The 13,198-nt window shown below is 34.9% G+C and overlaps 2 protein-coding genes across 2 annotated transcripts; one reads left to right on the top strand and one right to left on the bottom strand.

The window, feature by feature from the left end:
* The first annotated feature begins 276 nt into the window (after positions 1-276).
* On the top strand, positions 277-2,654 carry LOC120259838. Its single transcript, XM_039267286.1, has 3 exons — positions 277-1,254; positions 1,751-1,936; positions 2,245-2,654. The coding sequence occupies exons 1-3, from the start codon at positions 799-801 to the stop codon at positions 2,527-2,529; spliced, it is 927 nt and encodes a 308-aa protein (XP_039123220.1). The 5' UTR covers positions 277-798; the 3' UTR covers positions 2,530-2,654.
* Positions 2,655-3,480: 826 nt separating this feature from the next.
* Positions 3,481-7,482, bottom strand: LOC120261858 (sulfite exporter TauE/SafE family protein 3-like). Its single transcript, XM_039269864.1, is given in 13 exon segments — positions 3,481-3,748; positions 3,886-4,026; positions 4,174-4,267; positions 4,629-4,850; positions 4,952-5,002; positions 5,088-5,174; positions 5,245-5,324; positions 5,403-5,430; positions 5,526-5,579; positions 5,581-5,591; positions 5,677-5,877; positions 6,839-6,998; positions 7,104-7,482. Coding segments are annotated over 13 exon segments (1,419 nt in total). The 5' UTR covers positions 7,308-7,482; the 3' UTR covers positions 3,481-3,662.
* Positions 7,483-13,198: the final 5,716 nt, after the last annotated feature.

The following is a 13,198-nucleotide window of genomic DNA, read 5'->3' as shown; positions in this document are numbered from 1 at the left end:
CAACTGCTTTTCTGATCTTCCAAATTACAAGTCTTGTGCATTGAGTTGTTTGAAATCCAACAAAAATATATTGATATTTTAAGCTTTTCTTAAATGATGAGCTAATCATTGATTACTATTATAATCATTTCTTAATTTTATTTAGCACATTCACCAAAAGCAACAGCAATGGTTATAGAAATGAAATTAAAAAAAGAAAAAAAAAAGAAAAAGGTTTTTTTAAAATTAAAAAAAGACAGCTTCAGCCGACACTCCGAATTCGATACTGTATTTTTTTTTTAATATTAATTTCACAAACTTATCTCTTTCTTTTTCTCTCTATAATTCTCAAACTCATATTTCTGCTCTCCAATGGCGAATGCTCTCTGATTCTCAGCTGTAGGAAGCCAAAAGATCTCGCCTTTGAATCCGGTTTTTCACAGAAGCCTTCCTCTCTTTCCTTTTTGATACGCTAATCGCTGGAATTTATTGCATTTTTTTTTGTTTTTGGTTTGATCTGTGTATTATTCATAGAAACTCTTCTGCCATTGTTGTTTGTGTTCTTTTTTTTTAGGGTTTAAATCTCTTTTGGTGCTGCAAAACCATCATCTTTCTGTTTTCCTTTGCTTGAATTGGAAAACCCTGCCTTGTTCTTTCTGCCATTGCTGCTAGTGTTCTTTTTTTTTTTGGGTTTAAATCTCTTTTGGTGCTGCAAAAACCTCATCTTTCTGTTTTCCTTTGCTTGAATTTGAAAACCCTGCCTTGTTGCTGGTGTAGAGGTGAAAAAGTTAGGATTTTTACATAATTTTCAACAAGAATATGATGCACAATAAGTCTGATTCCGATGTCACTAGTTTAGCAGCTTCATCTCCACCAAGATCTCCCAAAAGGGCTGTGTACTATGTCCAGAGCCCTTCCAGGGACTCCCATGATGAGGACAAGTCATCGTCAATGCACGCTACTCCTGTTTATAATAGTCCCATGGAGTCTCCTTCTCATCCTTCCTATGGCCGCCATTCAAGAGCCTCATCATCCAGTCGGTTCTCTGGTACTTTTGGCCGGAAGGGAAGCAGGAAGAGGTCTAATGAGAAAGGATGGCCTGAGTGTAAAGTCATTGAAGAGGAGGGTTCTTATGATGACCTTGATGATGATAAGAGCTTGTCGAAGCGGTTCCAGATCGCCATTGGGCTTCTCGGCTTTGTTCTGCTCTTCACTGTGTTCTGTCTCATAATATGGGGTGCAGCAAGGCCTTACAAAGCTAAGGTTGTTGTGAAGGTATGTACATTGTCGTTTTACCATGTTTATCTGTCTCTCAGTTCAATCTTCTAATTGCATTTGAGTGATCAATGTTTGTTAGGGAAAAAAAAAACCAAATTTATGATTTATCAGATTGATTCAGATCTGTGTAAGATTGAATTGATTTATTAAATGAAGAGATGAAATTGAGAGGATGTTTGAGGTTCATGAGTTTGGTATCATAGATCCATAAGGACTTGGGTAAATTTTGTTTCTTATGGCATTCTGCAGATCTTTGTCAGCCATTCTTTAGTTTTCTTTATACTGTGATGGGTACATTGGTTCCTTGCTCCTGCTCAATTTTTATGTGATTATTAGTGTATTTTAGTAGGAAGAGTGATAACCCTCTAATACTTTAAAGGGAGAAACATACAGGCTAAATTGTTGCAAGTTCTATGTGTTCTTCACTGTTTGTATCTAATGGCAGTGTCATGCTGAAGTTTTTTTCATCTAACTACAAGCAATCTTGATGCAGAGCCTCTCTGTGGATGATTTCTATGCTGGTGAGGGTTCAGATAATACGGGTGTTCCAACCAAGTTGATAACATCAAACTTTTCTCTGAAAATAACTGTATATAATCCTGCTACAATGTTCGGAATTCACGTCACATCCGGCCCCATTAATCTCATTTATTCTGAGATCACGATCGCAACAGGCCAGGTGATGTTTTCATCCACTCTATTTTCTAGTTGATGATCCAGAAGTTGTCTATTGGGTTAAAAGCATGTTCGACGCTCAACAACAATTTTAACTAACAAATATTGTGCTTGACTTCTGGTATTGTTGTAGCAATGAAACAAATTTATGGGTTTAGGACAAACAGTTAAATATCCGAAAAGCTCATGAGACGAAGATAACTTAATTTAGCACCGGTTTTTCAGATATATTGTACAATTCTGGTTTGTTAGATGATAAATAATACTCTAAAATTGCTTTACTGAAATTGTGTCTCTTGCACATCGCCGCAGTTGAAGAAGTACTACCAACCAAGAAAAAGTCATCGATCCGTGACTGTGATCTTGCAAGGAGAGAAGGTTCCTCTATATGGGGCTGGAGCAGGCTTGGCTCTATCAAGCACTGGTGGTGTAGTTCCTTTGACACTAGATTTCGATGTTTTATCGCGAGGTAATGTAGTCGGGAGGCTGGTAAGGGTCAAACACCACAAGCATGTCTCATGCCCAGTTGTGATAGAATCAAGTAAGGTGAAACCCATCAAGTTTTCCTGGAATGCTTGTGCCTATGAATCTTTCTGAGCTTTTGTTGTTTCAGTTTAACAGTTACAAGAGTGAAAAGGTTTCTCATTGTATTTTGTGAATGTTTCTGAGTGTCAGGTTGGTTTTGTTTTGAAAGATGGTGCTTGTTTGATTGAGAGGTTGCACCTTTCTTTTTCCTCCAGTGATTTGTGTGACCATGAATTCTCTTGCAAACATTTCTTCATTAATTGTGTTTTCAGTTGGGGGAAAAATAGAAAGAGAAAAGGAAATAATTTTCCTTTTTTTTATGTTTATTTCCATTACATAAATGTCGAATGAAATGACCATAATGTACCTCTCTCGGGCTCTCTGCATTGTTTGAGAAAGAAAAAATAAGTGTTTCACGCAAGCACACATACATTCATACATGCTAACATGCAAAGTTTTACATATATATAATTATATAAATGGTGTTGAATTAACTTTTGAATAACATTATCAAGAGATTTATGATGTAATTTTTAAAATTTTTTGTAAAATAATAAATTATATTGATCATTAGATAAAATATTGGTGTACTGATGTTTGATTGTGGACCAGGATTACTTTATAAGATTTAACTGATTAAATAAATATATTTTATCAGATAATATTAATAAACACAATCAATAATTAAAACATACAATACAATTTTGAAATTCTATGGAAACAATTAATTTTATATTTTTATACCAACAAGGCCAAACAAGGATTGCATATAAATAACCCGGGGCCGAGGGTATATACGTAAAAAGACGCCCAACAGATGCATTTACACTAAATTAAAGAAACAGTCAAATCACTACAGAAAAAAGTACCAATGACTCGGCATGGGCATGTTTTGTCCCCAATAGAGGATCATTATTAGGAATGTCAATTTCAACGTGGACCATTTCAAGCTTACCATAAACTAGAGAACATAGCAATGGACAAGAATGAAATGAATAATTAACTATAATGCAAACATAAACAAAAGAAGAAAAAAAACTTCTTTTATTCACTGTTACAAATGACAGATTGATACATGAGTTGGGGGGACCAAGCTTGAGATTCCAAAAATAATAAATAACAACTAAATAAAAACAAAACAAAAACAAATTAAGTATTAATCATCACTGATTTTTTTTTTTCAGCGAAACAAAATCCTTTCAAGTTCAGACTTGGTATTTGCAGAGGTTATCAAAACCCATGTATTCTTTCCTCTGGATCTTCACTACCATGTTTGAGATGCCAACTCCACCTGTTGAGGATCACAGAATTGTTAGATTAGATACTTGACACAAACGAAAAAAGATAACACTAAAAAAAGCTTGCTAAATGGTACACCACAGATCAATGGTTAAAGAGATAGGAGAATATGTTATGTTTTACGCATACCCAAAGAGATAGCACTGACAAATATTGTTAATGCTAAGATAAAAATGATGATTGATGCTCTCCCTAATATATTGATCAACTTCCTGACGGCATGTTGTCCAATAAACGCAGCAAACGTGGCCACAGCAACGAAGTAGAGAGCTGTAAACCAATTCAAATGAGAATTATAAGCATGTTTGGTTTGAGGAAATAGATGAGAAATAGAATATTTCTCTAATCATGGGTGTGAATTTTCAGTGTTTGATCATGTGAAACAAGATAAGAGAATGAGAGGTGAAGTTCTGATACCATATGGAACAGGGAATCGTTTTAGTAGATAGTACTCAATAACAGACATTGATGCTGAGAATGTCATGGCAAAGGTGGCCGTAGCACTTGAGACCTGCATTAAGACACAAAGCAGATTATTATACCCAGTAAATGAAGTTGTATAAAAGCTTAGAATTATCTGCAATGCCTTGCATGCTATTGAGTTTTAATTATGATATGATATTTGACTTCCCAACCGTAACCAAAATTAATGACATGTTATTCAATCACTGTCAACACTTATAACTTTGTGATCACTCCTGCAAGTTAAATGCACAAGAGTTGTTGATTACGACATCAAAGAGTATGACATGACATGTGTGCTTCAAAAGTTCAATATCTAGTGTATTAACAACTCAGGACTAAATTCACTGAACATTGAAATTGGTATGTGATCACTAAAAAAAAGCATTTAAAATCGACAGAACACAGACCTGAGGTGGCACACCAAGCTCCAAGAAAAGAGGACCTAAGATAAACCCTCCACCCAAACCAAGCAATCCTCCAACGATGCCGGCCAGAATGCCAGTTAAGCAGTACATAACTAACTGAAGAACTTTCCAGCTTGTTCCTTCATCTCCCTTGGATGCAATCACTCTCTTTCCTGTGTATAAGTTCACAGCTTCATACGAAGTCACCCCAACAGAGACAGGGATCTGCAATATATCATTGGAAGACATCTTACGTGCTGAAGTTGAAGTGCTAAACCAACTCCACTAAATTTAGTCTGAGGCACAAATAAAGGAAGAAATGGGACCTGCAGCGCATTTAAGATCCAATACCATTCTGAACAAGATTCTGTATAATTCTGCATGACACAAGTAAAATCAAGATAAATCAAAAAGTTAATTGAGGTGTAGATAAATTACAGCAGATAAAAGCATTAAACTGACCTTCGTGATCTGTAGTATAAGAAATGCAACCCACACAAAGACAAGAAGGCCAAGCTCTTTCCAGCAGACATTCTGAAGAACTGGAACCTAAAATTCTAGCTACTGTGAGATTCAACTGCCTTGAAGACTAAAGCAGAAGCTCAAATTTCTTACTTACCTCTGTTTCTGCAGTCTTCTTAGCTTCTTTATGATTTCCAGGACCACTAGGAATTGCTTTGTATTCTATTTCTTCACTTCCTGCACCACATCAAAATGAGAACTAAGCTTCTGCCATTACAAACAATATGATACCTTAGAAATGAAAAACCATCTTACCAGATGATGCTATCTGTTTAGCAGCCTCCTGAGATAAGACCAAAAGTGTACAAGTGAACAAGGATTTCAAGTAGATTCAATCACACACCATCCAAGAATAAAATGATGGGCCCTGAAGTTTACCTTCTTAGCAATGGTCTCTTTCTTCCATGTATCAACACCTCTAAGAAATGCCTTTGGTTGATGTGCCTGTCAAAAGAAAAAAAAACAAATAAACACATTAAAAAGAGAACATTTATCAACTTAAGGGAAGACAAAAGAGACATGAACTTACCCAAGAACAAAATTATTAGAAGAACAGTAACCATCCAGTCAGCAAAAATCACATTGAAAATGACTCCGATACTAATCCCCAGCATGAGCATAGGTTGGAAAAGCAAAGCTAGATCATAGTCTATAATAGGCATGTCTAGAGTTGGATGTCTCAGCTTAAGATTATAGTAGACGGTAGACCCTGCTGCACCCATGATCATACCTGTTCAAAATGCTTGGAATTCAGTACTTGGTTCCAGATAACCATGATCAAACAATGTTAACAAATCATAGTTTCATGATAAAAAAAATTTTCTTAAAATTGCAGGGAAAAAAAGAATGTTAACTGACAAGTTGCATCATCTAAATAACTAAAGCATAAATTGATTCTACCCTCTGCAAGTTCTGCATTATATAAGGATACAAACAAACAAATTGACAAAAACAAAAACAGAATAACATAATTGAAAATAAACAAAGAAACAATTAATACTGTTTGAGGATATCTTTTTCTAGTTAATAAGATAAGAAAGTCAGCTATACACGCCAACTCATTTGTCACAAAGAGCTCATGTTTCGTCAGTCATATCCATCGAACGTTGTTCACTAGCCTGTCCTTTTATCATCCACAGAAGGAAACAAAGTTTTCAACAGATAATCTTATTGCCAGTGTTATTGTAAGCTTTGTTTTGCTTTTTCCATAAACACCCCTCAAACAATTCATATTTTGTGTATCCATTTTGTGTATCCCTACAAAATTCAATTTCTTTGGCATAAAAAATTGACAGTCATGTGACGAGCATCTATACGGAAAAAAACCGGTGTCTTTTTCATTCTTGCATACAAAATAACCATTGTATTTGTAGAGACTAGAGACTGATAATTGCATATACAACCCTGCAAAATTTATAATTACATGAATACGTCTTCAAAACCAAAATTTTGAAGGGGCACACAAAACAATTACAACTTTCACAAGGCCTATATAATATGTTAACTCAAAGCCAGTTACTTTACCAGTTTACCTTCCTCCATTCACCGCAAGGTCAACACTATGAATATTTCCATTGAAAAAAATATATATAATAATAATAAAATGAATCCAGTACAAGAAAACCAGCAACCAGACCCCTAGATTACAGGCAAAAACAAATGCACAAAAAGAAAAAGGAAAAAAGGCTTACATTTGGAGATGGCGGTGGAGGATTTGGGATCAAAACCGATGATCAACGTGAGCATGGGGACGAAAATCCCCCCACCGCCGACACCACCAACGCTCCCGAACGCCGCACCCAAGAACCCAATGAACGATCCCACAACGATCTCCCACCCAAATCTCATCTCCTGCTCCAACAACAAGATCAATCAACCAAACCACAAAACCCAAAGTCTAAAAAACCCTAAAAAAAAAAACCTCAAAAAAAGATCTCATCTCTCTCTCTCTCTTACCGGCCAGACATGCTGATACGACGACTCATCCGGCTGCCACAAGAACTCCACGACCTGCAACAAGTACGTCCTCACTCCACCTCCTTCGTCGCCGCCGCCGCCGCTCTCCGTCGAGCTTCCGATCTTCAAGCCCCGATCCGCAGAAACAAGAGCCGCCGCGGCCAACAGCGCCAAGACGAGAACCACGCACCATTTCCCTTCCATTTCACTTTCCCACAACGATTTCGTTGGGTTTGATCTCCAGAGATCACCGGGCGCACCCGGAGACAAAGAAGAAGGGGAAAGGAGAACTCCTCCGCCGCCGCCGACGACCAGTGCCTCGGGATTCGCACTCCGACGAGATCTCTGGTTGAGAAGGGGAGCTTGGCGGGGAGACACCAGCCCAATGTTTATATTGATGCGATGGTACCGAAAATACCCCTCGTCCTTCAACACAATTACGGAAAGCTCGTGTTAATGCCTGGAAAGCAATTTAAACCCCAAGTATCAAGAATTCGTTTCCACAATGCGTTTCCGAAACGTTTAATACACGTCCCTCACACCGTTTCCCTTTGACGTGTGTGGTAGTTTCCGCACGACTGCGTGGGCATCGGATCCTTTCGGTCCGGATCCAAATGGAAGTCGGGCTTGTACTGTTTTTCAAAGAACCGTACGAGTTTCTAACCAGTTCCGTTAATGGGTTCGGCCCGGTTAAGCCCGGTTTTAATGTGTTTAATATGCTTGAGATTAGATGTTAGGACTCTTTGCTTGCATCATACATTTTTAATTATTTATATAATGTTTTTAATTAAAATCAATTAAGAAAGAAATAAATTTTTTTTGTGTGACTTTTATGCCTATGTTGAACTTGTGGAGTCTATATAAATAATTAAATAGATAAATATATTATTTTTATAAGTGTATTTAAATAATTAAATACATGCATTTTTTTATAAAACTTATCTAATTTTTTTAAAAGGCTATATACCTTTAAAAAAATCAGAATTATGTACGCTTTTTGTGCAGTTCCTGAGAACAATTTAGATATTTGTGTATGTGTTTCTGTATTATAGTTTAGTATGAGGTATTCCATAAAATTTCTTTTTATGCTCCTCCGGTTTTTTTTTACTTATCACATTCTTGAGCTTTTATTTGTGTTTTTTTTATTTGTCACTTTAAAAAAAAATTTGTAGCATTAAATAATTTTTTCTTTAAATTTACCTTTTAATTTAATGTAGTTGTACAATTTTTAATAAGTTACAATCAACTAAGTATTAAATATATACTTCACTTAGTGGAATTTTAAATAGGGTTAGTCCTGAAAAGTAATAAAATTTATTATAAAATTTAGATTGTTAACTAATTTCAACCAATTTTCTTAATGAGTGTGAAGCAGGATAAATTTGACAAAAAAAGAAACGGATGAAGTATATATATATATATATATTTTTGCACTCGCTTAAGTATTTTGTAATTTTTATTTTTTAAATAGTTTCAAATGTATAGATATAATAATTATAAAAAAAAATGTTTTAAATATAAGCTTATTTGCAATTAATAATAACTCGAAATTTTTTATATAAATAAATAAACTATTGGTTTATTGAAAATAAAAGTTATTTGATATCAAACCAACATAACAATAAAAACATAATATAGTAAAAAATAAGCAAAGGCAAACATCAACTCTAAAGTAGATGTAATTGAGGAGATAAATCATCTATCATAAGTGACATTGACAAAGGAAAGAGGTAATAAATTTTTATCTATGACTAAGATTATGTGTCATCCTTCTCATCTTAATGATGAAACCATAAAGTTCAGGTTACACCTGATAATGATGGCCAAATTTCTCTCCGACTTGAGTCTTTTTTCCATGTATAAAACTTATTATTAAATAATAATATACAGTTAATTGGATTTAAAGTTTTATATACTTGTGTATATATCTAAAATTCTCAATCTTTCATGCATGCATTAAAAATGATTTACTATGGGGTACACACCTGTAATTTCAGATTTATCCAGCTTCAAAATTAGTGCTATACTTGTCTTGAAAATAAAAGAACATGAATTCAAGAAAGTTTGCCACTATATATATATTCTTATCCATGTATAGATAGAGTCATAAATAAGTAAAGAACACTATATTAAATATCTATCCAAAATTTACTAAAAAATGTTTGTTTCTGAAATGGACTATCAAACATTGTCTTATTTAGAAAAATATGAATCTAGTGCACTATTAAACATCATATTAATAACAAATAAATTTGCCTAATTCTCATATATTAGATTGTTCCTTGCTTGTATTATCCATTTGTACTCTTAGCACCAAACAAATTTTTTTTATCAAACCAAACTTAAATTAGATGTTTGGTAAGAATGCCATATCTCTTCAATTTAATTGTCATTTGGTTAATTGAACCATCAAACATTATTACATTTTAAATTTAGTGTAGAAAAAACAAAGTTGGTAGTGGGTCAGTAAATTTTGCAATTTCTTGATTAGATTACCAAACGTTATATCATTGTTTTATTTGACTTTGGGAGTAAAACCAACTTATGACTTTGAAAACACACATATGCTTTTCACAAACATACTCCTTTATATAACAATGACTTATTAGATTCTCAATTTTTTATAATTATACTTTTATTAATATAAAGTGCATGCATTATTCAGCAATTTAGTTGTTTTCAAAGATATCAACGTACTATTTTGTAACTTGATTAGATGGAGGATTCTAACATTTGTTTTTTTGCAAAAAAAAAAAAAATTATATTCATTCAACAAAAATCAGGACATATAAAATGGCAACTACAACGGAATGATAAATCTAAAAATTTTGCATTACGAATATAATAAAAATAATTTTTAATTTCATACATTATACAGCATATTGTCATAACATTTTTTTAGCATAAAAATATCTATATTATAAATTATTTATAATTTATAATAATTTTCTATATATAGATACATCTATTAAATACAAAAAAAAATTGCCATATTTTTTTTTTCTGAATATAAATGTATCATCTACAGATAAAATAAATATAAAAATAATTTCTAAAAAAGAATACATCATAAAACAATTTAATAAATAAATGTTTCACAACAACAGCGGGGATAATTTGGTAATTTTCTAAAAACAATGGGGCCCGCTAGTGTACGACAGAGATTTATTGAAAAATCGGCGATCTAGAAGCAAGGACAGAACGGTCACAATATAAAACCAAACAATTAGATTCGTCAAGCAGCCAGCACGTGATCGGCACGTGGAAAAAAATAAGCTTTTTGAATAGTCAATGGGTGATAGCGAGGGTAGAGAAGTCATTCAAGTAATCAGAACCAAATTTGATATGCAACTCTATTTAAGATTTATTATTGCGAAGTTATTTTCAAATTACTCTATTTAAAATTACTGTTTACCCCTCGATAATTTCAAAACTTCCCAAACATTTACTCGTGAGTTTTTGCATCCCTCGACAACCCTTCCTTTATTGTTTCACCCTTTTTACCCCTGCGTTATGAAATTCCATCATCGTTCTTAAACCTTTTTGCGATATATTTTTCATTCTTTTTACATTCCTTTTTCCACGTACTCATTTCTTAAAGCAGAGATCTCATTTTTAAACAGAGAGTTCATTTCTTAAACAGAGAGTCATTTCTTAAACGAGAAACCTCATTTCTTAAAATGCGAAACCCTATTTCTTAAACAAAAAAACTCATTTCTTAAACAGAAACCTCATTTTTTTAAACATAAAACTCATTTTTTAAACAAAAACATTAATATTTAAACGGAAAAATAAATATTTACGTGATAAATTAATCCTGGATATAAAAAAACCAATTAATCTTGGCCACTCGTACATATTTAAATAGAAACAACGATATTTAAGCACTTTTTTTAAAGCGTAAACGCAATATATTAAAAGCGAAACATCGATAGTTAAACAAAGACAAACAAGCATATAAAGCAGAGAACTCATTTCTTAAACAGAGAGCTTTATTTTTTTAAAGCGAGACCCTCATTGAGTAGGGACATTGAGTATCTCATCGTCGCTGATCTCGCGCGAACGCTGAGTCGTCGAGCTCCGAGATCCGGGCGAGCGATCTCGAGGTAGCTGCTCGTGTGGGGTCTTAAAGGAGAAATCTTTATTGGCGTTGGCGATCCGGTTGGCGACGTTCCTCGGCATCGGAGTGGTGAGGTCTTCGATGGCGACGTCGGATAAGGCGAAAGTCGAACTGAACGGAACCATTCTCGATCGCGGAGACCGCAACATGGATAGCTGATAGGGTTAGGGTTAGGGATCATTCCGGGGTTTGGATCCATGGTGCCTAAGTCGCGTGGCGGAACGGAGGGAGGAAGCGGCGCCGATGAGGGTTCGATCTCGCCGTCTTCGTCTTCGCCTTCATCGTCTTCCCACTGCGTCGACCCTCATCTCTTTTCATCTTCTTCGTCGTCGACCTCGGGGAAGACCGCATGCTCCCTCGTCGTCGAGCGAAGGCATCGAAAGGTTGCACTCGTACATATTTAAATAGAAACAACGATATTTAAGCACTTTTTTTAAACGTAAGCGCAATATATTAAAGCGAAACATTGATAGTTAAACAAAGACAAACAAGCATATAAACAGAGAACTCATTTCTTAAAGCGGAGAACTCATTTCTTAAACAGAGAGCTTATTTTTTAAACAAAGACCTCATTGAGTAGGGACATTGAGTATCTCATCGTCGTTGATCTCGCGCGAACGCTTGAGTCTCGAGCTCGAGATCGGCGAGCGATCTCGGAGGTGCCTCGCTCGTGTGGGGTCTTAAAGGAGAAAATCTTTATCGGCGTTGGCGATCCGGTTGGCGACGTTCCTCGTGCGGTCGGAGTGGTGAGGTCTTCGGTGGTGACGTCGGATAAGACGAGTTGAACTCGAAGCGGAACCATTCTCGATCGCGGAGACCGCAACATGGATAGCAATAGGGTTAGGGTTAGGGATCATTCCCGGGGTTTGGATCCATGGTGCCTAAGTCGGTGACGAGGAGCGGAGGGAGGCGGCGCCGATGAGGGTTCGATCTCGCCGATCTTCGTCTTCGTTTTTCATCGCCTTCCCACGCCGTCGACCTCATCTCTTTCATCTTCTTCGTCGTCGACCTCGGGGAAGACCGCATGCTCCTCGTCGTCGAGCGAAGGCATCGAAAGGTTGCACCTTTTTCTCTGAACTTGAAATCCCATTTTTCATGCAACGTGACTGTGATTGTGAGCGCGTGCTTTTGTCTCATCTGCCCAAAGCTAACTGCATAAAGAGATTTTTGGGGTGATAAATACACCACAAAAACTCATTTCTTAAACGAGACCTCATTTTTAAACAAAAACCTCATTTCTTAAGCAGAAAACTCATTTCTTAAAGCAGAGCCCTCATTTTTTAAAGCAAATCTCATTTCTTATACAAAAAACTCATTTCTTAAACAGAAAACTCATTTTTTTAAACGAAAAACTCATTTTTTTAAATAGAAAACTCATTTTTTAAACAGGAAACTCATTTTTTAAACAGAACCTCATACCTCATATTTTTAAATAGAAGCTTCATTTTTTAAATAGAAACTCATTGCACCCAAGGGCATTATAGTCGAAATCTCGTCACACTTGCCACAACTTCCCACTTGAGGGACAATTTCGTCCCAAAAAAATTCCAAATTAATTCTATCAATCACTATTAGATGTTTGGGGGTTTAAAAAAATCATTGAATTGAAAAGGAAGGGGTTTTTGAGGGTCAAAAACTAAAGGGTGTTTTTAGCGATATTATGAAACTTCTGAGTGTTTTTGGCAATTTCCACTTTTCAAAGATATCAACGTACTATTTTGTAACTTGATTAGATGGAGGATTCTAACATTTGTTTTTTTGCAAAAAAAAAAAAAATTATATTCATTCAACAAAAATCAGGACATATAAAATGGCAACTACAACGGAATGATAAATCTAAAAATTTTGCATTACGAATATAATAAAAATAATTTTTAATTTCATACATTATACAGCATATTGTCATAACATTTTTTTAGCATAAAAATATCTATATTATAAATTATTTATAATTTATAATAATTTTCTATATATA

Source organism: Dioscorea cayenensis, chromosome 5, assembly GCF_009730915.1.
Source record: "Dioscorea cayenensis subsp. rotundata cultivar TDr96_F1 chromosome 5, TDr96_F1_v2_PseudoChromosome.rev07_lg8_w22 25.fasta, whole genome shotgun sequence".
Taxonomy (NCBI): domain Eukaryota; kingdom Viridiplantae; phylum Streptophyta; class Magnoliopsida; order Dioscoreales; family Dioscoreaceae; genus Dioscorea; species Dioscorea cayenensis.
The sequence above is the reverse complement of the archived record's forward strand: the minus strand, read 5'-3'. Positions and strand labels throughout refer to the sequence as shown.